This window comes from Ailuropoda melanoleuca, chromosome 4 (genome assembly GCF_002007445.2).
Source record: "Ailuropoda melanoleuca isolate Jingjing chromosome 4, ASM200744v2, whole genome shotgun sequence".
Classification (NCBI taxonomy): Eukaryota; Metazoa; Chordata; class Mammalia; order Carnivora; family Ursidae; genus Ailuropoda; species Ailuropoda melanoleuca.
Window position 1 is genome coordinate 18,331,142 of NC_048221.1, and position 23,757 is coordinate 18,354,898.

The 23,757-nt window shown below is 58.5% G+C and overlaps 3 protein-coding genes across 8 annotated transcripts; 1 reads left to right on the forward strand and 2 right to left on the reverse strand.

Moving 5' to 3' along the window:
* Positions 1-786: 786 nt before the first annotated feature.
* CDHR4 (cadherin related family member 4) lies at positions 787-8,680 on the reverse strand. Of its 2 annotated transcripts, XM_019801029.2 has the most exons (20): positions 8,556-8,680; positions 8,043-8,097; positions 7,466-7,650; positions 7,178-7,340; positions 7,012-7,103; positions 6,403-6,513; positions 5,663-5,766; positions 5,354-5,490; positions 4,875-5,058; positions 4,625-4,778; positions 4,278-4,371; positions 3,761-3,964; positions 3,541-3,680; positions 3,163-3,313; positions 2,855-3,075; positions 2,482-2,624; positions 1,908-1,964; positions 1,719-1,806; positions 1,467-1,494; positions 787-957 (listed from the first exon to the last, which is right to left on the reverse strand). In XM_019801029.2, exons 2-20 carry the CDS (start codon positions 8,089-8,091, stop codon positions 902-904), a joined length of 2,361 nt encoding a protein of 786 aa, XP_019656588.2. In that variant the 5' UTR covers positions 8,092-8,097; positions 8,556-8,680; the 3' UTR covers positions 787-901. The 2 variants fall into 2 exon arrangements, with proteins under 2 accessions (XP_019656588.2, XP_034514229.1); XM_034658338.1 differs by lacking the exons at positions 7,012-7,103; positions 7,466-7,650; positions 8,043-8,097; positions 8,556-8,680 and having other exon boundaries at positions 888-1,497; positions 7,178-7,252.
* Positions 8,681-10,865: 2,185 nt separating this feature from the next.
* On the forward strand, positions 10,866-13,073 carry INKA1 (inka box actin regulator 1). The gene is made up of 2 exons (XM_002920535.4): positions 10,866-11,484; positions 12,237-13,073. The coding sequence occupies exons 1-2, from the start codon at positions 11,272-11,274 to the stop codon at positions 13,029-13,031; spliced, it is 1,008 nt and encodes a 335-aa protein (XP_002920581.2). The 5' UTR covers positions 10,866-11,271; the 3' UTR covers positions 13,032-13,073.
* A 172-nt stretch (positions 13,074-13,245) lies between these two features.
* Positions 13,246-22,194, reverse strand: UBA7 (ubiquitin like modifier activating enzyme 7). 5 transcript variants are annotated; one of them, XM_002920564.4, is made up of 24 exons: positions 21,996-22,194; positions 21,744-21,912; positions 21,507-21,641; positions 21,302-21,408; positions 20,892-20,982; positions 20,683-20,818; positions 20,396-20,493; positions 20,158-20,304; positions 19,542-19,724; positions 19,258-19,365; positions 19,024-19,104; positions 18,788-18,943; positions 18,529-18,694; positions 18,244-18,449; positions 18,081-18,145; positions 17,807-17,990; positions 17,659-17,733; positions 17,226-17,409; positions 16,640-16,722; positions 16,045-16,137; positions 15,764-15,955; positions 14,101-14,199; positions 13,927-14,027; positions 13,246-13,464 (listed from the first exon to the last, which is right to left on the reverse strand). In XM_002920564.4, the coding sequence occupies exons 1-24, from the start codon at positions 22,049-22,051 to the stop codon at positions 13,275-13,277; spliced, it is 3,105 nt and encodes a 1,034-aa protein (XP_002920610.1). In that variant the 5' UTR covers positions 22,052-22,194; the 3' UTR covers positions 13,246-13,274. The 5 variants fall into 5 exon arrangements, 4 of the variants coding, with proteins under 4 accessions (XP_002920610.1, XP_034514231.1, XP_034514230.1 ...); XM_034658339.1 differs by lacking the exon at positions 13,246-13,464 and adding an exon at positions 13,471-13,675; XM_034658340.1 differs by lacking the exon at positions 19,542-19,724.
* Between the last annotated feature and the right edge of the window lie 1,563 nt (positions 22,195-23,757).

The following is a 23,757-nucleotide window of genomic DNA, read 5'->3' on the forward strand; positions in this document are numbered from 1 at the left end:
TGAACTGGGACACCATAACTGGCTTAGGAAGGGAGGTCCTCCATTGCCCTGAGAGGGTTCAGGTCCACAGACTTGGCAGAGGGAAGAAGATTGAAAGAACTTAGGGATATCTCAGTAAAGGTAGCCTCTACCCAGAGAGCAGGTCCTCTTGGAGAGCTGGCAGTAACCTGAGACCTGATTCCAGGCCGGGCAAGGGGAGAGAGCTAGCACTGCGTCCAACAGCACCTGCATGCCTGCGGGTTATTGCAGGCCACCGGCTGTGTGCAACAGCTCAACCCGGCTCAGCTTTGGGAGGGCTGAGGGCCAAGAAACCAGAAGAAACAAGTCACAAATAAATGGGAATAGTCTGTCAGAAGGGGGCTACCATCAATCCCTCCGTGGCCATCCTTGCCACAGGGTTCTCAAGCTTGCACCAACTCTCACCTCAGTGCAAAAGTTCAGATCCTTCCCAAGAAAACCTCCACGCACAGTCTGCAAACGGCACTGGAGGTTGGTGAGGGCCTTCAAGCAGCGACAATATCCTCCGTTCAGTGGGAAAGGGAAGCTCCTCTGCCCTCACCATCCACTAAAGCAGGTGGTCTCTGAAGGGACAGGCTGATTGGAGGCCTCCTATGTCACTAACGAGGACAACAGCCTCTTACCTCTGCATTAATCACAGTCAGTCAAAGCATCATACAATGCCTTCTCAAAAGAAAAATAATCTTACTACTCCCTAGAGGGTTCCCAGAAGGCAAGGCACTCTCCAGCTAGGAAGCACAGATCTCAGAGCTTCTCCCACAGGTGGGTTTCAAGGCTGGGACTCTTCTATTTGTAATTTTGTTTATTATTGAATCAACTTGAAGACTCAGCCCGTGATCATAGGAAGAAGAAATTCCATACATAGTGAAGCAGCTTCTCGGCCTCAGAGCCAGCGCCGGGCTCCTGTGAGCGTGTTGAATAGGTAATCTCTGCCTGTACCTGAGCTCGGATGAATAGGAGGGAGAGAGGGCAATGCCGACCTCAGCAGAACAGCCAACTTCCCTTAACGGTAGGGGAAGCCATGCCAGAACCCTTGGTGAGACCCTCCTGCTTCATCCAACCCTTCCCCACCCTCTTTTCTCAGCAATCCTGTGAGGTCTGGCTCAAATGCACAGGAAGCATCCTTGATTCCCACAAACTGGACACCAGCCCCCCTAAGCCCAGTGCCTGATTACTCTGCCATAAATCACTGATGACAATGGAATATCTGAGGGCCTCTCCCCTCACGACCCTTTCTGCCATAGGCAAAAACCAGACCAGGTCTGAGTCACCTTCTGGTCCAACAGGTATTTGAGAAATATTGGCTGAAAGGTGAATAGGGGTGAGAACAGACCCCATTCAGGGAAAGAGTGGATAGTGGATGCCTGGTGGTAAAAGGAGATGCTGAGGTGGGTTAAGGAGAGAAAGTGGACCCAGGTGGAGAGTGGTTTGGGAAGAGGGGGACTCACGGGAGTCCTGTGCTCTGCCATCAAAGTGCTGCTGATGGGAAGAATGAGAGGGGGCAATGAGTCAAGCCCTGCCCCCAGGGAGCAGCTGGAGGTCTGCTCCCAAAGGGGTCCAGAGTCCACCTGCCTCCTCCACCCTGATGGGGCTGGCATGGGCTCTGCGGCAGGGGTAGCCAGCCACAAGGAGGCGGGCTTGACAGGGGGGTATCTAGAGCAGCCTCAGTGGCCACTGTGCAAGCTGGTAGGTTAGCATACCAGGCTCATGACACTGCTGGGTGTCTGGGGCATCTCCATCCTCGGTGCCTCCATGAACCCCTCAATGGACTCCTCAGTTCCCCGGATACTAGGGCAAAGTAAGAGCAGGAATGCAGGATAAGGCTCTTGGTTCCAGGCTGAGTTTAAGAAATGGACCCTCAGGCATAGAGGTGTGCAAAGGAGGCTGACCTGTTTAGTAGCAGAGCCTGCGCTGGTTTGTTTGGTGTCTGTAGCATCTGGGCCAACCTAAAATGCCAGGAGGAGGGACAGATCAGTGAGGGCAGCAGACCTGCTGGCTCCGGGAACAGGCACCATTTACCTGCCCCTCAACACTGGGGATAGCCGATGTCTGTATGCAATGCCCACAGTGTTAGCTCCACCTTCCCCTGGATTCAGGCCTGTGCCCACAAAAAACAAAACAAAACAAAACTCATTCTTAGGGGCAGATCAGGTTTGAAGTGTAAGGTAGGGGTCAGAAATAGGGATAAATGCCCAATGCACGACAAACTCTGAGTCTCAAGCACAGGCCTCTACAACACCCACCCCAGCCCAAGACCAGGCTCTGCCAATAAAGGGAGACAACTTCCTCCCAGGGCCTCTCTGCCTCTAACCTGACAATCTCTGGAGAGCAGCCCCCATTACTAGCAGTTTGTCTGCACATCAGCTTGGGCACTGTCATCAAATCTTGGTGAAACCACCTATCTCAGATGGGGTCCATTGGTGGGCTGGGGCGAGGCAGAGAGTAGAGGGATAGGAATCCTACCCCTGGAAGATTCTGCTGAAGAGCCAGCCCAGAGCCAAGAGCAAGAGAGCACTGGTCACGGTCAGCACCACCACAAACCATGGTTCTGGCTGCCAGAAAGCCTCCATGTCTGTCACAAGCAGGGGCGTCATCATTGAAGGCACCTGAAATGGGGGCCACAGGCCTGCCAAAATGCCCTGATCATCCAGCCTTCAAACCCCTCCAAGAGTTGGGCCACCCCACACCCCAGAATTGCTCTTCTGAATTGCTAAGCTCTTAACACTCAATGGCTCCCTCTGGAGTGCCTTCCCCCATCGGTCCGCCTGGAAAACTGGGTCTTCTCGCCCTAAAGATCCTCTCTCCCCACCTCCCAAGGTCCCAAGGCCCCCCTCACTGTGGCTCTGTGGGTGCGGGTGGCCACTGTGCTGGTGCTCCAGGGAACGAGATGCACAATGACAGTGGCTGTGGTGCTGAGGTGGGGGATGGAAGGACCTGCATCAGCCACCCGGATCAACAGCTCATAAGTATGGGGCTGCTCTGGCCAGGGGGGCCCCAACATGATGTTGTCGTGCACCAGGACGGGTCCTCGCAGGCTGAATCGGCTCTGACTATTCCCTGAAAGCAGAGTGGCAGAAGAAGGGAACCATTGCTGGCCTCTGCCTGCTCCTTCCCCAACAGCCTGGTGGCCCCCATGGCCCTCACCTCCCACGATGCTGTAGGAGAAGGCCAGACGCTGTGGCTCCTGAGGAACCCAGCATGACACCTTGGTCACCTCCACACTACGGCCCAGGGGAGCGTAGACGGTGAGTTCCTGAAATGGGGGCTGACACTCGGGGGCATAGTCGTTCACATCCTGCAGGAAGGTAGCCAGGTCACCCCAAATCCCCAAGCCAGCCCCAGTCTCCCCCAACCACAGCCAGAGCCTCGGCATCAGGAAACAGTTTCCAAGGGTTTCCTTAATGAGACACCAATTCCCTCCAGCCAACTGATGTAGGAAACTTAAGCCCAGGGTAGAGAAGTAGAATGCCAGAGGAAGATGAACACTTTCCAATTTTTTCCAAGGCCTCGGGGCTCAATTACCTCAACCTCAATGGTAATGGTGCAGGAGCCAGAGCGGCGGTGGGTGGGGGCCTGGTCCTGGCCATGGTCAGTCACTAGGACAGTGAGCTCGTACAACGTCTGCAGCTCATAGTCCAAAGATCCCAGGAGGTGCACCGCACCTAGAAGAGGGGCCCACAGCCTCAGCCTTCAGAGTCAACTCTGGTTCCACCCCTCCATCCCAGCCCTGGGGTGGGAATACCGCTGAGACGGTCCACAGAGAAGGCGGTGGGCCCGCCAGAGACGTAGTACTCAATGCTGTTGTGCGGGTAATCCTCGTCCGTGCCCACCACAGAGCCCAGCAGGGTGTAGGGCCCTGCATCCTCCCGGATCCGGAATGTGTGCGGGACACAGGCTGGGGAGAACTCGTTGACAGGCGTCACCATCACCAATATTGGCACCTCAGCTGGAGGCCATTTGGCAGTCAAGGAGCTGACCTGGGGCGCCCAGCCCTTCCCTGGGGTCTGAGGAGGGAGACACGGCCCTGCCCTGGGGGTCTAAGGAGGGAGTGGGTCTGGAAGAAGGAAGAGCAATAGCCGGTCCTTATTGGTGGGGGGGTAGTAGGTGTCAAGGAGAGATAATGCCCCACCCTAGGAGCCTGACATGGAGTCAACCCCGCCCTATTGGTTTCTGTGGGAGCAGAGGTGACCCTATCTTAAGGATAGGGAGAGGGGTACAGAACAGCCCTGTCCTGTCCAGTCCTGGGTATGGTCACTCACTGGTCATGAGGGGCTGACCACCATCGAGCACCAGGATGGATGCTGCATGTTGAAAGCAGACCCCAGGAGTGTCACAGTCCAGTGTGGTGTTCACCTGGCCAGAGGGGCCACAGAGTGAGGCCGAGCCAAGCCCTGGGAGAGCCTAGAGCCACACTGGGCTGCAGCAGGTCAGGGCATCCACACGTAGTCAACCCCGAGCCTCTGTTCTCTGGACTACAAAGCAGATTGACTTCACCACCATCTCCTTCACCGCCGTGGTCTCAGCTCCCACGGACCCTTGCCCCCCAACCCTCCACCATCCTGTCTCGAGCACCCTGCACATGGGTCTGGAGGCAGGGACTGGGCACCTCCAAGGCCCTGTCTCGAAGGCAGAGGCTAGCTGGGCCAGGAGGGCTGTGAAACCGCAGCTCGTAGTCGAGGGCGGAGCCAGGAGAGTCCGGATCAGCGCAAGTGAAGGTGTTCAGCACCGCGCCCACCGGCGTGGTCTCGGGGATTTCAGTCCTGGGAGCAGAGTGCGGGCGGCAGCGCACGAGTCAAACAGGCCCACGAGCCACCGCCATCGCCCCAATAGCTTAGGGAAGATTCCTGTATACTCACACCAGCATCGCTGGGAGGCAGCGCGGGGGCCAGCGGTTGACCGAACGCACGTTCACCGTGAGATCGAGGTCAACGCCGGCCCACGGCCTGAGCCGCTCGTAGGCCTTCACCTGCAGCCTGGTGACCGCCGTGCCCCGGGCCTGCGCCAACTCCAGGGGCGCGGTGGTGCGGACCACGCCGTCCTCTGGGCGGGGTAGGGGTGGGGAATGCTGAGTTTAGCCACGCCCCCAGCTCCATCTGGTCCTCATCCTCCCACCGGATCCCCCGCAGCTGGAGGGCGCTGAGCCTGGCCCCCGTCGCCTCCTCCTCCGAGGCTCGAGGCTCGCCTCTAATTCTAGCCGGGCCTCCAAACGCCACCTCGCCCCCGTCTGCCTCGGCTCCAGCCTCGTTTCTCAGGAGGGCGAGGAGGTAGCGCGGGTCACTCTGGACCAGCCGCAGAGGCATTTCGCACCACCACCACCAACCCCAGTTGCCCTCACCACGTCCGATGGAGAAGAGCGGGCAGGGCACCGGGGAGACGATTTCATAGCGCACGTTGAAGCCCCGGGCTCGAACCTGAACCACCGTACTGCCAGGGGCCAGGTCCTCCAGGACGGTGATATTCGGGGCCTGCCCCCTGGACCGAAATTGGGGGCAGTAGCTCATGCCCCCTCATGCCACCCCTGGCCCTCTCCACAGGTCCTCCCCCAGGAGTTCCCTCATACAGGAGCTAGAGGGGGACACCCCAGCAGCCCCACACCTTAACCTTACTCCTAATTCCCACTGTACCCAGGATAGGGGAGCCTTACAGGAAGGAGATCTGACTGGAGGGAGCAGGTAAAACTTTCACCTTCAGCATCCTATGGCAGCTTCGATTTTGGCCAAAGGTCACCAAAATCTGAAGCTGGAAGACCTGCGGTGCACACAGAGCAGGAAGCGGACGAGTGTGTCTACTGTAGGTCTGTGCCTAGTCTTCCCCCCAAATAGGCACCCCCTGCCTCAGGCCCTCCATGGACAAGGAGCCCCAACCCTCACGCCACCCCGTGACCCGTCACTCTGCTGACAGGTACTCCTTTGAGTCCCATTCTTTGGGGCCATAAATTCTTCTTTTAGGATGCAAACAGCTCAAAAAAGTGTGATATCTGAGTCATTCACAATGTGACATCATCTTAGCGTTGCTAAGAACCAATCATTAAGACATGGAAGTTTTAAAGGAGAAACTTCTCTAATGTCCTCCAGACTGTACTAGCCACTTTATCCAGAACTTTCTCTTCCTGTGTGACTGCTCTGAACACTCTCAGTTCTATTAAAGGCACTGGGAGCTCCCAGAGCCAGGGATCCCTTTCCTTTATGGAACTCCAGAACCCAGCACAGAACCAGGCCAACGTAGGAGAACAGCCAGCATGTGGCAACAGGTACAGATGTGGGCTACGTCTGAGCAGGGCAGCAAAATCTAGGAGGCCAAGGACAGACAAACCTCCCGGAAGTGGTAGCTCTGTCCATTGCATGCCCCATCCACACATATCCCCAGGTCCCAAGTCAAGCTCACCTTTTTAGCCTGGCCTTTGAGGCCCTGGGATGGTGCTAACAGCCAACCTTGCCCATTGATGGAGAAAGGTCCAGGGAAGTATGGAGGGTCCTGGGTACTGTTGATGCTTATCTGACAGGACAGAGATGCTGGAGGCCCCAGCCCTAGCCCCCAATGCCCCAAGCATCCCTGTCAAAGTCCCCCAACACCCCAGCTGGTACCTGCCCACCCCGAACTCTCCCATTCCCTGCGCCAGGGTGGCTCCCCGAATTCCACCCTGAGCCCTGGCCCTGGTCCTCAATCTTTTCTGCTTTTAAATCAATTATTTTGTATTTTTTAACAACATTTCTTTTTTTGGATTGCAAAATGATACAGAATTTTCATGAAGCGTTCAGAACACAAAGGAGAACCTGAAAGAACACAAGCCCCTGAGATGTCCTTGTAGGAACGGCCATGGTCATTGGGGGTGGGCAGCCCTCAGTGGCTCTCTCCAAGAATGTGCGTCACGCAAAGGGTCCCTCTGCAGTCTGTGTTTGGCCAGAGAGGAGCGGGGCCAAGGAGGGGCCAGGCTTGGTTTCCCCATGTGCCTCCCCCATCCTGTCCCCTCCACTGCCCGTGTGCTGGGCTCACCTGGGCACGCTGGGGTTCCAGGCCTGGGAGCAGCAGAGTGTACAGCTGGGCCCCAGGTGTGACTGTTTCCCGAACCTGAATGATTTCCCCAGCTAGCCAGAGGGGAGGTCAGGGAGCCTCTGTTCAGCCCATGCCTGCCCGCCCCCGTCTACTGCCCCGGCCTCACCTGGGCTGGCAAATCGGCCAGCACACGGGCTATAGTCAGGGTCCCGGTGCACATCCACATAGAGTGGTCCCTCCGTCACGCGTTTACCACATGTGAGCCGCAGCTGCAGTTCATAGTGGTTCACTGCTAGGGCGTCCAGCCGGGCCGAGCTGCTTAAGGTCACCTGCGGCAGATGGACAGTGCCATGGGGGACTCTAGGCACTCTGTCCCCCTACACAACCTCTGGCCTGGTGAATTGAGGGCCTGCCCTTGTCCCCCCATGGTTCCCATCTGTGCCCATGACCCTACCATGCCCACGTAGACCTGCTGCCTCCTGCTCAGGCTGGGTAGGTTGAAGAAGGTGGTGGATGGCTTCACACGGACCAGCTCCAGAGTGGGCTTGTGAGAAGTGCAGTTGAAGGAGAAGGACTGAAGGACGCTGCCAGGTCCCTGGCTCTCCGAGATATTTATGAACCAGGGCAGGCAGTGGAGTTCTGTGAGGAAGAGACAATTCGGGCTGGAGGCCCCCAGGCTCGTGGAGCCCCACACACACACACACACACACACACACACACACACACACACACGAGCCCTTCGGCCTCAGGGCCCGGTCGCATCTTGGGGCCAAACTGCCAAAACTCTTCCTTGTCCCTCACATCCAACCATGGCTCAGCTCTTTGAACAGAATGGGAGTGAGGACTTGGTTGAGGAAGAAGCAGCCACGATAAGGAGTGAGGGTCAGGGAGTTAGATCTTTGCCCTTCCCTGGCTCTCCCACAGCCCCTGCCCTGCATGGTAGCTTATCTGAGAAGAGCCACAATTCCACCCCACCGTGGAGTGTGTCGGGGCATGAGAACTAGGGTTCTCCCCACCCACCAGTTCCTCACCAGAGACAACCAGAGCAAGCAGAAGCGCGGGGGGCCTGAGCACGGCCATGGTGACCTGAAGATACAGACAGCAGAGGCGACTCCAGAAGACCAGACGTGTTGGTCAGGCCCACCCTGTTGCCAGGTCAGTTGCTTAAACACAGCTGGGCCGGCGGGCCTCCCGGGCCTCCCGGATCCTAGCCCCGCCCACCCCTGGTGACTTGAGCTCTAGACGCCAGACAGGCATTAAGAGGCCTGGACTACCCCAAGTTTTACTGCTTCCAGTGAATTCTCCTGTTCATTACTAGCACCCAAAGGAAATGTGAGGGGGAGAGAATCAAGCTTCAGGTAGGGAAACTGAGGCTCAGGGAAGTCAGTCTTGGTCATGCAGTCTTTGGAGAGACTAGCACAGCGCCCAGGAAAACTGGGTTAGGGACTTGCTGCTCCACCGAGCCCACCCCCCTCACCATTTGAATGTTATCTGCCCACAAATCTAAGCCCGGCCATCAACAAAACCTCTTAAAAGTTGCCTACATTCCAATAGCAAAAAGAATCCTTGGTGGGGCGCCTGGGTGGCACAGCGGTTAAGCGGTTAAGCGTCTGCCTTCAGCTCAGGGCGTGATCCCGGCGTTGTGGGATTGAGCCCCACATCAGGCTCCCTCCGCTATGAGCCTGCTTCTTCCGTTCCCACTCCCCCTGCTTGTGTTCCCTCTCTCGCTGGCTGTCTCTCTGTCGAATAAATAAATAAAATCTTAAAAAAAAAAAAAAGAATCCTTGGTGATGTAAATCAAAATAGTGGTTATCTTTGGGGTATCAATGGGAGGGGCACCAAGCGTCCTCCTGGAGTAGCTGGGGGTAGTCTATATATCTTGGTCTGGATGCAAGTGTACAAGTGTCTATGGATTTTAACATTCATTGAGCTGTACTTTTGAGAGTTGTCCATTTGTTGTATTTATAAGTCAATTTTTATAAAAAGTTGTCCATACTTGCTCTTTCTAGATCATCTCTCTCTCTTCTGCCCACTATCATCAAACGTGTCCCTCTCTTTGTGAAACTGCCCTTGTCAGAGTCCTCAGAGACCTGCATACTGCTAAATTCAGTTCATTGTCCAATCTTACCTCCTCAGCAGTGTTTGACACTTGCCCCCTTGGCTCCTAAGGGCCCACACTCTCTCAGTTTCCTCCCACCTCCCTCTCTGCTCCTGCTTAGCCGCTTTGCTGGTCCTGCTTCCCTACTGCCACCAAGAGTACTCTTCCAGGGTTCAATCCTGACTGCTGCCCTCCTCTGTCTATACTCACCTCCCCCAACACATCCAAGCCCATGGCTTTAAATACCATCCACTCGTTTTGCCTTCCAGATCCAGTGCTGATCTCTCTCCCAGATTCCAGAGTCACACACCCAGGGGCTGACTCTGCATTGGTCGCATGTCCACAAATAATCATTTGGTTTTCCTCCCCAAACCCGTTCTTCTCCAGTCTCTTTCCTGGATCAAGTCACGGCAATTCCATCCAACCAATTGTTCAGGCCAGAAATCTAGGAGTCATGCTGGATGCTCCTCTTTCTCTACTCATATTCATGCATCAGCAAGGCTTGATCTTAGCTCCAAAACATACCCCAAAGTCACCCCCTCCTGTGCCCTGGCCCTACCCAGGCCCAGGCCCTACCAGCCCTTGGTGGATGAGGGCAGGAGCCTTCACTCTGATTACAGAGTGGTTCTCCTAAAGCAGCTGGGATTACCCAAACAGGAGCCAGCCCAGGTCATTCCTTGCTCAAAAGCCCAGTGCTCCCCATCACACCAAGAACAAAACCCTATATTTCTTTCTAGGGTTGCTAGGAGCCTGGTTTTGCTGACCTCCTTCCCCCAGCTACCACCGTCTAGACACCTGGGCCTTCTTTATGTTAAGCCCTGTGCAACTCCTCTCTTCTCAGGGCCTTTAACTGGCTGATGCTTCTGCCTAGAATACCCCTCTTTTTTTTTTTTTTGAGAGAGAGAGAGAGAGAGCATGGGGTGTGAGGGAGCAGAGGGAGAGGAAGAATTTTTTTTTTTAAAGATTTTATTTTATTTATTTATTTGACAGAGATAGAGACAGCCAGCGAGAGAGGGAACACAAGCAGGGGGAGTGGGAGAGGAAGAAGCAGGCTCATAGCGGAGGAGCCTGATGTGGGGCTCGATCCCATAACGCCGAGATCACGCCCTGAGCCGAAGGCAGACGCTTAACCGCTGTGCCACCCAGGCGCCCCGAGAGGAAGAATCTTAAGCAGACTCCACGCTCAGCCTGGAGCCCAACCCGGGGCTCCATCTCACCATCCTGAGATCATGACCTGAGCTGAAATCAAGAGTCAGACACTTAATCTGCTGAGCCACTCAGGAGCCCCTAGAATACCCTTCTTGATCTCCCATGATGGCTCATTCAGATCCCATACAGAATGCTGCCTCCTCTATGAGTCCCTTCTCCCAGACTAGCCCATCCACCCTCATTCCCGCTATTTTTTTCTCTACTGACTTCTCTGTCTCAAGTTAGACTGTATCCTGGAACCTCCAGGGTGGCCTCCAGGAATGGGCTCTGACCATTCTGGACAGAGAGTGACGCCCTAACCCCCTGCGCTCAGTCTAGGTTGGCTTGTGGTGCGGGAAGAGGGAATGCGGGTGTCGCCGAGGTAATCACGGCTAACCCCGCGCTCCCCAGTAGAGGGCGGCCCTGCCTAGCTCTGCCAGACGCGGGGCGGAAAGGGCGTGGGCTGGGCCTTGGCTGAAGCCCCTTTCCTGTGCCGCCGCGAGGTCGGGTGCTCCCGGAGTCCTCAGAGGGGCCGGACCCATCATTTCCAGGGTTTGTCGAGGCCCCTCCAGGAACGGATTCAGTGGGTCGGGCCCGGAGCGGGCCACAGCACTGCTAGGTCCGACGGTTGGGGGCGCTCTGCCCGCACGTGGGTGTGGCCGGGGATCTGCTTTCTCCCGGAGCCCCTGCGGGAGGGACTGCAGTCCTATCCCGGGAAAAACGGGGAAGCGGAGGCTACCGCGGGGAATCGCCTTGTCTTGGGTCATGCAGCGAACCGCCCAGGGTGTGGGGGAGTCCCAGGCGGGACCCGCCCGGCTTCCAGCTACAGCCCCGCCCCTCCCTCCAGAGCAGGAGAGAAGTGGGGAGCCGGCGAAAGGCTCACCCACCCACTCGGCCGGGCAGAGGGGCGGGGCCACGTCAGCCCCGCCCCGGCCCCATTGGCTGCCGCACCAGGGGCGGGGCGCGGCTGCCAGATGTTGGGGCGGCGGCGGCGGCGGGAGCTGCGGCCAGCGAGGAGCTGCGGAGCCAGGCGGAGGGCCGGGGCGCCGCTGGCCCGCCCGCTGGGCCCTCTCCGCGCGGCTCGCGCTGGAGTTCGAAGAGGAACTGGCAGGCCTGGCGGGGGCTCCGGCACGGGCATGCACAGCGCTCGGCTTGACAGCTTCCTGGGCCAGCTCCGCTGGGAACTGGTGAGGCTGGGGAGCGGGTGTGTCTTGTGAGGACGCGTGTGGGGTGCCCAGCTGCCGTCCGATCCGAACGACACATGGGTAGGGGGCCGCCCCGAGTGCCCGTCCGAGGCAGGATGGGGGCGGGGCGGCGCAGATGGCCCAGATGGCCCGCATCGGGTTTCGGACGGTTGGGAACTGCGCTGGGCATCAAGTAACAGCCGCCCAGCTGGCCTTGCTGCCGGGGTGGTGGCGGAAGGAGTTGGCGGGGAGAAACTTCTTTTGGGGCGGATCAGGGGGCTGCGAGGGACTAAAGAAGTGCTGGTGCTAGTACGAATGCCTCTACCCCAGACTGACCTGTATCTCATTCCTCTACCCCCCACTTGGCAAGTGCTCTTTCTCTGAAAGAAACTGTGAGCTTTGGGGAGCTGAATCCCTCAGGAAGCAGGGATGCTCCCCCACCCCCAGCCCTGAACAGGACCTACTTCCCGATGCAGGCAGGCCCGCAACCCTGCCTCCCGCCCTGGTGGCGGGTACTGACTTGCCCAGCTCTGCGTGCTGCAGCCTGCCGGACTGCCACCAGGTCGGCTGATGGGAGCCACACGAGCTACGTGTGCCAGCGCTCCCATGCCGGCCCGGTGCCCGCTGAAGGCTTGCTGCCCAGGCCTGCAGGCCTATCCAGCCCTCCTGGGCCTTCTGTTTTGGGACTGGTCTGGCCAGGCAGGCAGGGTGACAAGCACTACCCCCTCCAACCTGGGCCCTCTCTTCCTCCACAGCTGTGCGGCCGGGATACAGGCTCACCACCCATGTCTGGCCCCCTTCCACCACCCCCCAAACCCAGTCCACGTGTTCCGCTTAGCCACCGACTCAGGGCCTCAGATGCCTTGGAAGAGGACTCAGTCTGCTGTGTGGAAGAGGAGGAGGAAGGTGTGGTGATAGGAGACAAGGGTGTTGTCTTGGGGAGCCCCAGGGAGCATGCCCTGGACTGGGACTCTGGCTTCTCTGAAGTGTCAGGCAGCACATGGAGAGAGGAAGAGCTGCCTGTACGCCAGCACCCAGCACCCCCAGCATGGCCCCGGCATAGACAGCGCCTCTCGGCCAGCAGCATTCCCCTGCCCAGCAGAGCTCCTGTGGCCAGTGCACCACCTGCCCACCGACCACGGCCCAAGTCTACCCCAGATGCCTGCCTGGAGCATTGGCGGGGGCTGGAAGCTGAGGACTGGACAGCAGCCCTGCTGAACAGAGGTCGCAGTCGCCAGCCCCTAGTGCTGGGGGACAACTGCTTTGCTGACTTGGTGCACAACTGGATGGAGCTACCAGAGGCAGCGGGTGAGGGGGACGATGGAGGTGGGCCCCGTGCCCGTGCTCGGCCCCCTCAGTTCTTGCTTGGGCTCTCTGAGCAGCTGCGGCGCCAGCTGGCCAGGGCACGCAGGGCGGCTATGGCAGGAAAGAGACTATCGTGCCCACCTCGCCCAGAACCCGAACTGCCTGCAGATGTCTCGCACTTTGCAGCCCTTATGAGCTGCCGCAGCCGCCAGCCCATCATCTGCAATGACGTCAGCTACCTCTGACCCTGCCCTCCAGCCTGGGACAATAAAGGCCTTTCTCTGGACTATCTTGGTTCCATACCCCTGAGGCTCTAGGAGGTGGCCCCAGACCTTTGAGGCACAGCCCAGGCAGGCAAATCTAAAGGGCCTTTTCTCCCCCTGCAGGGGTCCCCGTCACGTCCATGTCACATGCCCTGTGCCTCGATGCCCCATGTTTCATCATCCATCTCCACTTACGCCCTCCTTCAACAAGCATTTATTGAGTGCCTACTGTGGACTCGGGTTGCAGGGCTCCGTGGAGCCAGGTGACAGGGCTGCTGTCTTGTCACACAGCTCGTAGTGCAGGGGTGGGAAGGTGGTGTCGTCCTCCTCACCCTCACAGCTGAGCTCCAGCACCAGCACCCGCTGCCCTGGCTTAGGCTTCCGGCCTGTCACCTGCTGCACCAGTTTCGTCACCCTGGTGGTACGGCGGGGAAGGGGTGGGGGGTGACTGGCTAGGTGAGCAGTGATAGGCAGAGTGACCGGGCATGGACCACAGGGTGCTGATGGGCCACAAGGAGCCTAAGCCAGGAACGCGAGCAGCTCAAGACAGGAAACATCTGAAACTATTTTAGGAGCAGCGGCAGGGCGGGCAGGAGGCAGGAAGCCGTGAGTCCCCTGAGAGCGGGCTGTGAAAGGGGGGCTTAGCAGGGTGTGGAGGAGCTGATGGGGCTGGCCAAGCAGGCAGCTGGGAGGCCCCTCCTCAGGTTTTCGGTCCTCACCCCACCCCCAGCCCATTTGCTGCCTCCATTTGGCAAAAGAAAGCCTCAGGAGGGTGTGAGGGGCCCAAACAGGGTGGGGAAGAGGAAAGACTTCATGTCTCCCAACTCCAACCTCCAGGAACAGAACAAGCCCTGGCTAAAGTCAGGCGTGGGCTCACCTGAGGGCCAGGTGCTGGGCCTGCTTTTCAGGCGACCATCGTGCTGAGTAGAGCCGGGCCTTTCCACGCAGCAGCATCTTCACCCTCAGCCCAAATTGTTCCTGGAGAGATAGGTCAGGTGCCAGCTAGGCCGGGGCGGGGGCAGGCCTGAAGGCAGGGAAGAACAGGGCTCACCTGGAGATGGGCCAGCAGTAACTCCAGGGTCATCTCTGGCTGCCCAGCAGGCACCTTCAGGCGGTCCCAACAGGTCCAGGTCCATGTCAGGTGATCTAACTGGAGGGAGGGCGCAGTAAGAAGCTTCTCGCACCCACCCTCCCCTTATCCATTACCAGCAGCTGATGGCCCCTTTCCTAGAGGAGGAGCTGGACTAGAGGCAGGAAACAGAAGCCAGGGGGGTGGGGTTGGAAGGTGGGATCTGGGCCCAGAGTCTCAGCACCCTCCCCGCCTATGCTGGGGCCAGTACAGGAAATGGGGCTATGGGGCCCCCCGCACAGGGAAACAGGCAATCCATCACGCAGGCTGGTTGTATGTGTGTGTGTGGAGGGGGGGTGAAGCTTCCTGAGGAAGCAGGAGCAGGACCGCTGCAGTCACCGATAAAGCTGCTCGATCCTCAAATGCAAGGCTGGGAGCTGGGGGGTACATCCTACCCCATCATCCTGTATTGCCAGGGCGTTGGACTACGTGGGCACAGAGGATGAGGTGGCACAATGACCGCTAGGGCCCCACTGGCTGAGAAACCACAGCAGGGACACAGTCTACATAGGCCTCTTCTTCCTGTCCCCTTTCCTTCCCTATTTCAAGAGTCTTGGGGTTCTAGGGCCTGGAGCTGAGGGTGGCAGGCAGCCAGGGGCCAGGAAGGGGACCCTGCCAGCTTCCCCAGAAAGCACAGTGGGGTCAAACTGAGATGAGGCCAGAGGTGAGTTGGGGGGGAACCCTGCCTTGCCCCCTCCCCCTCCCCCATAGACAAAGGCAGCTTATGTCCTAGCTGGAGGAGAGGCCCTTCACAAAGGGGCTCTGTGTACTGTGCCCTGAGGGACCCCAGGCCTGCTCAGCAAAAGCCCAGTGCTGGCCCATGACCTCTCCCCTCTCCCCTCTCCCCTGGTGACGGCATTCTCTCCGCCCCCTTTCCTGTGCCCCAAGAAAATGCCAACTACTGCCGAGCCTGGGCACACGGCCAGGGGCATTCACAGCCCTGCACTCGAAGGCACACACACACACACACACACACACGGCCAGGAACGCCTGCATGTGTACTCACACGCACACGCATGCACGCCCACAGTGAAGGAGAGCCCTGTGCTCCCATCTGGCACACAGATGTACAAGCGTGCTGCCTCCATGCCCACATGCCACAGGACCAGCGATTCCCAGACCCCTGTGCACTCACACGCAAGAAGGAATGCCCACATCCCCACCGGCTGTGCTGAGCTCAGTGCCCTTTAACTCAGCTTGGAGGGGGTGGGCCAGGGTCCCCGTGCCGTGCAGGCAGAAGTTAGGCTCTGTTTGGGGCTAGGGCTCTACTCCCCCCTCCCAACAACCTCCCCCTTAGGGGCTCTACTGGAAGGAGGAGGCTGTGAGGGATGTCTGGCTCCACTAATGAGTTAAAGCTGCAGCAACCCCCAGACCCAGGGCAGGGGAGGGGTGAAGGATGGGGGCGGCTGATGGCTGCTTCCTGTGTCTGACAGGTCCCAGTCTGGCTTCACAGCAGGAAGGAGGCTGGAGGGAGTCTTAAGGACTCCCCCAGAGTCTGGATTCTGGGGTGAACCCAAAGCCAGAGTAGAGCCTGTTTTGGTAGGTACAGGAAAAGCCCAGGCCTGGTGGGGTGTCAAGGGCTCACCTTCTGGTTGGCTGGGGCGCGAGGCACCCAGCGGTTGAAGCGGTTTTCAGCCAGATGCAGGTAGCTGTGGCGAAAGGCACCGAGGGGCCGTGGCCCGCCCACCACTTTGTACAGCTCCAGGCCCACCAGGCCCGCCACAGCTGCTGTGGTGGTAGCAATGGCTGGGATAATCTGGCCCACAATTCGCTTGCTCTGCCAAGGACAGATTTGGTCTGGGCCTGAGGGGTGGGGCTAGGGTTTGACCCCCACCTCCAGGCCTGAACCCCAAGGGGCACAGTTACCTGGTTGCGGTTGGCAGGGGGGATCCCATAGTTCTGAGCACGCAGGCTTGCTGCCGCTGCCACAAAATCCACATGGAAGTTGCTATCATTGTCCTGTGAGGCCCAAGTCCCAGTAGTGTTAACACAGCCCCAGAATCCCTCACCATGGCTCACCATGTGTCCCCGCACAGGTCTTCCCACAATTCTCCTGGGGGGGGGGGAGGATGCTGACATTTGTCCCACTTATCAGATAAGGAAGCTGAGGCTCAGGGAAGGTGATCTGCTTTGGGGTTCCCGCTGGGAGGAGCATTCAGGCCAAGGGAACTCCAAAGCCACCTTCTTAGCTTTTTTTTTTTTTTAAGATTTTATTTATTTATTTGACAGAGAGTGAGACAGCAAGAGAGGGAACACAAGCAGGGGGAGTGGGAGAGGGAGAAGCAGGCTTCCCGCTGAGCCAGGAGCCCAATGCAGGGCTCGATCCCAGGACCCTGGGATCATGACCTGAGCCGAAGGTAGAGGCTCAACGACTGAGCCATCCAGGTGCCCCACCTTCTTAGCTCTTGACCTTCCCTAACAACCTCCCCAGCTTGCCCCTCACCCCTGCTTGGGCTCCCACCTTCTCAAACTTCAGGGGCTCCAGAGGAGGGCTCCCGCTCCAGACCTCCAGCACTTGGTGCAGTTTCTTCAGTTGCTCAGGGCCTGGCAGAGGAAGGGGGTGTCGGGTAGTTCTTAGCCCCCACCTTCTGCCCTCTCCCTGGAGCCTGGTGCCTATTCTTGGTCTCTCCTAAGCCTAAACCGACTGCGTTCAGACAGACCCCGGGATTGATGCTGCAGTCTCTCCAGCAGCCCGAGCCTGGCTTGTGTGCGTGCACACGCATGCATCCGTGCGTGTCCCTGCGAACTCTGTCCTCACCTGGCGACCACAGCTGGGTACTCTCCAGGGCCCAGTGGTTTGTGGTGGGGTTTTTGCTGAGAATCTGCCAAGGGAACAGGGGTGTGGGGGTGTGGGCAGCAGGGAGAGGGCCTACTGAGGGGCTAGAGGATGAGCCCAAACCTTGAAAGAAGCAAGCTCAGAGGGCCTGTGAGTGAGTGGATTGGCGGCAGGGCCCCCAGGCCCCAACTTCCTTCTGTAGCATAGGCTGAGGACAGGGCCAGGCCTTTGGATGGCAGTTTGGGGGGGGTGGCAGAGCCAGGGACCTCACCAAACTCAGCAGAAGCCCCAGCTAGCTCCAGGTCATTAGGAAAGACGGGGGCCAAGGGCTGGGGCCTAGGCAACAGCAGCAACTTCAGTAGTTCCCTGAGTGCCGTCTGGTCTCGTGAGCCAGGCAGCCCATGCATCTGGGCATACAGGTTAGCAGCCGTCAGCACATAGAGGAGGTGCACGTCCTGCAGTCAGACCAAGAGCATGGGCAGAGGCATGGGTGTGAGTGAGCACGTACAGGTGCGTGGGCTGCGGGTCACCGCCCGTTTGCGGAGCTGTTGGAGCGCCTGCCTCTGTCTCACATGTGGATGCCCGTATGTGCACAAATGTGGCACTCTCCCTCAGCATCTGTGCCTCTGCAGAATGCAGAGGTGCCCACCTCTGCTCTGAGAGGTCACATCCCCACTTTGGGGTTCCCAAGGGACCCCACTCACTTGGCTGGCATCAAACTCCAAGGGCTGGGGACACTGTTTGGGACCCGACCAGAAAAGAGTTCCATCCTCCAGCACCTAGGGAAACGGAGGCTGTTGGGCTCAGTCTGGTCTCCCTGAACCCTCAGCCTCCTGACCCCTAGACACCCACTTTATCAGGTGGGAAACGGCTCAGCAGCTGTGTGATGTCATAATGGAAACGTCGCTGCCAGTGGCCAAGGGCCCACGCCACACAGTCTTGCCAGGTCCGTGGACGCTCTCTCAGCACGCCCAGCACCTCCTGCAGCAGGGTCAGCACCTGCGGCCCATCTGCTTCTGCCAGAGAAGTGAGCACCCTGCAGAGAGAGGAGGAGGTCTGAGGCGGAGCCCCGAAGACTCCGGTGCTGGGGCTCTGGACTCCCATCCACCCCTCTTGGTGGCCTTACTCCTGGTGGCGGTTGATGGTCTCAGCAGACAGACGGAAGAGCCCGTCAAACTCATCCCGGGCCCACTGCAGGGGAGAGAGGAACCATGAGGTGTCAGGTGGGGAACAGGTCTGCAGCTAAGGACGGAGCTGGGTGGCGTAGGAGTCCCTGGGGAGCTTCCTACCTGCAAGGTGTGCTCGACTGTGCTGGGGAAGTGCCGCAGGGTGCAGACAGGGTAGGCAGCATCCTCAGGAGCTAAACCCGAGGCAGGGGCTCTGTAGGCCTCGGTCACATGTGGCACGAACACTGAAGCATGGCCCGAGGTGCCCTGTGTCCCTGCCTCCAGCAGTGGCTTCAGATAGTGGGTGCAGCGAGCAGCCACATAGTGGCCTAGCAAGGGGGCAGAGGGTCAGGAGTGGGGCTGGCACTGCCTCGAATAAGGGGCTGAGTTTCAAGGTCAGGCACTCACGGGCCTGGAAACTGTCCAGGGCAGCAGCCACACCATCCACATGGGAGAAGAAATCGTCATCGTAGATGTGCTCTGTCGTGGGATCCAGTGGGTAGGTGAATGGGGTCACCTTCAAGTCTGAGTTCAGGCGGTGAGTGGCCTCTGCAGCCACCTCCGCCTTGGGCCTCTGAGAAGAGAATAAGAAGATGCCGGGGGTGGGTGGTGGGCACTCTGGAACAACAGTTCAGGAGGCAAGATGTGCGTAGGGGCCAGCACTCACACCGATGTCCTGCGTCCTGAAGAGGAACTGACGGCTGAGATTGGAGCGCTCTATGTGGTCCATGTCAGCAACAGTCACGCCCCCGCTGGCCGCGGCCCCCAGGCCCACTAGGGCAAAGCCTTTGAGCAGCTCACAGCCGATAGCACCAGCACCCACCTGCCAGCAGGAGCAGCCTTAGCAGGAGGGCCTGGCCTGGCCCTCCCACAGACATCTCCCAGCTGGACCACCAAGCTCACCAGGAGGTAGTGCTGCTGGCTCAGCTTCCTCTGGAAACCAATCCCAAACACTGCGATTTGCCCATCATAGCGGCAACATTTCTAGGGCACACAGACAGGGGTCAGTGATGGCCTGTGCTGTGTCTCCTTCCTCTTACACTAACTTTTCCAGGTCAGGATCTCTGGACTGTTCTTCCTGTTCCCTTCCTGGTCCTAAGTTTAGAGAAGGCCTGCACCCCTACCCCAGGTTCTTACCTGGGCACAGTCCTCTGGTGTGGGAAGGAGCTTCCCATCTTCTGGAAGGCAATCGAGGGCATCAAAGTAAAGCCATTGGTCCAGGGGCATGAACTTCCCAGAGATTGCCTAGAGGCCAGAACTTCAGTGTAGGGACTCCTGCCAGCTCCAAGCCACCTTGGATCCTGACTGGGCTTCATGAGACTGGTGAAGCACCACGGCTGCTTTTGGGTACTGGGCACCGTCTGGCACCCACACTGATCTCCACACCCTTCCAGTCTCATCCTGCCTGTGCCTCTGCCCACCTTCAGCGCTTCCTGGGCAGTCACTGCACCCAGCATGGCTGCCATGGGGCTCAAAACACCAGCACTGCTCAGGGCGACTGTCCGCACTAGGGCCTCATCCAGCTGCTCTTCCAGGGGCTCTCCTTCTGCCCCCTTCAGTGGTTTCAGGGACCGGGCCAGGTCCACCACCATCTCTGCATCATCCTGTGGAGTGGAACTCTGTGGGCACGGCAGCCCCAGCCTGAGCTCCATCCCCTACTCAAACCCTTCACGCAGCCATCCCCCCATTTCCACAGAAGAAGAAGCAGGGCCTGAGTGTGAAGGCGCAAACCAGCTGCCAGACTGCGCAGCCCCGCCAGAGGATGCCTAGACAATGCCTGTGGAGGCTTCGCCAATGTGGGAAGAGACTTCAGCCCAGAACTGAGGGGTGAGGAGGTGGCCGGGGTCCCCAGGCTTTGCGCCCGGTACTTTCAGGGACCCGGTCTCTGGTCCGGAGACAGCGCTATCATTTCCTTTATGGAAGTGGGAAACTGCCTCTGGGATAACAACTCGGGCCTGTGAGATAATCACTGCTGCTTCCTGGCAGGTGGGAGCCCAATAAGACGGAGGCTCGGGGGAGAAGCAATGGGGCACTCACAGGATCCCAACGCTGGGGCGGGCGGCCGTGGAGGTGCTGGAACTGGTGCAGCGCACGGAAGGCCTGGTGCAGGCAGTAGGCGCGGAGTACTGCCTGGGGGCTCGGGGCCACCACACGGGGCTGGAGCAGGGCTACATCCAGGGGCTTCTGCAACAGCACTCAGCTCAGGCTCAGGTTCAGACCCCGAGGGCCCCGTGAGGCTCCCAAGCTCCCCTATCTCGGCAGCACTTGTACTCACATGACTCACAGCCACAGGTCTCTTGACCTCAGTGACAGCCCCACCACGCAAGTAACGGGAGAAAGTTGCTGTGTCCCCAATCTCCAAGGTTCCGTCCCCTAGGGGAGATCCAGCCTGTCAGTATGACCTCTGAACCTGAGTTGTTCTTCATACTCAATCCTGTCTTGCATCTGTGTCCTTGACCGCACTGAGGAAGGTGGAGGGAGAACCTATCCCCAAGGACCAGGCTGTGGATGCCCTGAGTGGGGGCTGGGGGGCTGAGGCTGGATTGGAGTGGGTTGGCTTACCCTGAACGCGGATAGCCCGGGGATCACAGCCATTGAGCTCAACCATGCCCTCAATGCCTGAGAAAGTCACCAAATCCCCATCGCGGAAGTGGCGGCCATCGGCCTCTTTTCTCAGAGAGAGAATTCCAGGGGAGCCCTAGAGAAGAAGTGGCTTGGTTCAGGGGTGCCCTCCGTGGTCAGCAGCTGAGCACCCACACTTCAGCACCCACCTGGGAAATGTGCTGGATGGCCGCTGTCACAGGTTCTGCCTCCGTGGGGTCCCACACGGTGAAGTCCTCTCCGAAGTCACAGAACAGCTGCCTGCCGCAGGGTGGGAGGGGTCCCTGAGCCGGCCCAGTGGTGAAGGGTGGGAGACACTAGGACCAGCCCACAGGGCCCCGCACTGGGGAAGGAATGCTGGGAGAGGCTTGGGAGCTGGAGTTTGAGGGATTTACTGGAGCAGGTCTGGAGACCGGGGTGGAGGAAGCAGAGGGGTGGGACTGGGGACTACTGTCGGGAGGGGATGCTAGGACAGGCCCGGGGTGGGGTGAGGGGCACGGGAGCAAGCCTGGAGCTCGGGACAGCCCTGGGGCCGGCTGGCGCTTGTGAGGTGGCAGGTTAGGTAGGTAGTCTCTCTCACCCCACAAGGCCCCGGGTATCAGCCACCAGAAAGCAGATTCCGAGCTCGCGGCATACAGCGCCCACCTTCAGCTGCTCCTCCAGCTTCGAGGCAGTCAGCACCACCACCTGGGTGGACCCCATGGTCAGCAGGGCCAGAACCACTGCTCAGCTCGGGGCTAGAGGAGGGGACGGGGCTCACCTGGAGAGTGGGGCAGGGAGGGTACCTGGAAGTCCAGCAGCAGCTCCTTGGTGATGTCACCTGTGTGCACACACACCTGGACGGCTCTGTTGAGCTTAGCCACAAGTTCTTGAGATGCCTCAGCCCTGCTCCTAGCCAAGTCCTTCTCTGAGAGGAAAAACTAGACAGAGACCCACTCTGCCTTGAGCAAGGAGATTTCTCTCGGGCGCCACCCCCACCCTGGCCTGGGAACCCGTAGCACCCCCCGCCCCACGACCCTCACCTGGGCAGCCAGGTCAGACCAACAGGCGGGCTGGGGATCATGCAGCGTGAGGCTGCCCACACCCATCAGGACCAAGTTCTTGGCCACCTCAGCCCCTAGACCCTGAAGGCCTGATAGCAGGACCTTGGCTCCCTGAATCCTCTGCATGGCCGGCAGGTCCAGCACATACCTGCGGAGGGGGAATAAGAAGGTAGGCAGTCGGAGGCCAGAAGTCAGAAGGCCACCCCCCTCCGTCCCCACCTCAGGCCTCACAGCTGCCGTGAGTACAGCTCCTCATCCAGCCACTTGGTGGTCTCCAGGACATCCATTTTCAGGCCGGCGGCGGGATGGCAGGCTGCAGCGCTTACAGACAGGGTTGCTGCGGGGCGGGCTAGGCCAGCAGAGGCCAGTGCCCCACTGCAGCTAGCTCGAAGAGGCACCGGGTTTCCGGGAGTGAAGGACGCTACTGCTCACAGCCTTCTTCCTGGCTCCTCTTGTCATTTCAGGGGAAGTGAAAGTGAAAGTGAAACTAGTCGGAGCCAGCTCCTGGTCCTGCCTCCAGACAGCTCTGGCAGCTGTGGGGCACGGGCAAAGTGGGACAGAGCTCTTGGCTGTCTGGCCTCTGGGAGAGCAGGTATCCTTTTCTTTTTTTAAGATTTATGTAGTTGAGAGAGAGAGGAAGGGAGAGCAGGAGCGTGTGAGTGGGGAGAGGGGCAGAGGGAGAGAATCTTCAAGCAGACTCCCTGCTGAGCATGGAGCCCAAGGTCATAGGGCTCCCTCCCATGACCCATGAGATCACGACCTGAACTGAAACTGAGAGTCGGATGCTCAACCGACTAAGCCACCCAGGTGCCCCAGCAGGTATCTGTCTTGAGGAAGGGAGCCATGGGAGGGACCCATATGGGCTGGGGGCAATGGTCTCCTCTAGCTCCCTAGATGTCCCAAACCTCGGGCCCCATTCCCCTCAGTGACGCTGCTTGAATGGGCTTCCTGCCCGCAGAGTGATGGCAGGAACCCCCGTGTCCTGAGGACTCACCTGGTCCATAACACAGGGCAGAGCCAGTGGCATCCCAGAGGCTGTGGGAGCTTGTGAGGTTTGTCGTCCCAACCCCGGAGCCCAAAGCACAGATCCAGGTGAAGCCTGACATCTTTGGGAGTACCTACTTGGCCCTGGCCCACTCCTGAGGATAAGGATTCCCCCTTGCCCACAGCTGCCAGCTCAGGACCGATGGCAGTCCTAGCCGGCCAGTCAGGGAATGAGTCCTGAGACTCAAAAGAGAATGGTCATTCTCTGAGTGCCAGATCGGAGAGTGGCAGCCATGGGGCAGCCGTGATCGCATGTGCCTTACTTTTCATTTCAACTTTTATTTTGAAATAGAGACTCAAAGGTTGTTGCAAAAACAGTAGAGGTCCTGTGTTACCCATCCCCCACAGATGAGTCCTTTTGGCTTCTTAGGAACCTGGGACCCGTTCCCCGGAGGGTGGACCACAGCTCGCCACAAAACTCCACAGGAGCTAAACCAGATGTGGTCATAAACTCTTTTTTTTTAAATTGAGGTAAAATTCATATAACATTAAAAAAACCATTTTCAAGTGTACCATTCAGTGGCATTTAGTGTCCTCACAATGTTGTGCAGCCACTGCCTCTGTGTAGTTTCGAAACGTTTCCATAACCTACTGAAGAACACCCCCATCACGGTAAATAATCACTTCGTCCCCTACCCTGAACCCCTGGCAAATACTTAGATTCTTTCTGTCTCCAGGGTTTTACATAGTCTGGATATTTCTGTGAAAACAATCATACACATCGTGACCGTTGATATCTGCTCTCTTTCCCTCAGCATGTATTTGAGGTTCATCCAAATTATAGCAGGTACAGTCCTCACTCCTTTTTATGGCTGAAAAATACTCCATCGTACGGCTTATGACGCTTTGTTGATCCAGTCTCCTGTTGATGGACATTTGACTCATTTCCACCATTGGGTCATTATGAATAGTGTTGCCAAGATCATTCTGGAACATGTATTTGAGTATT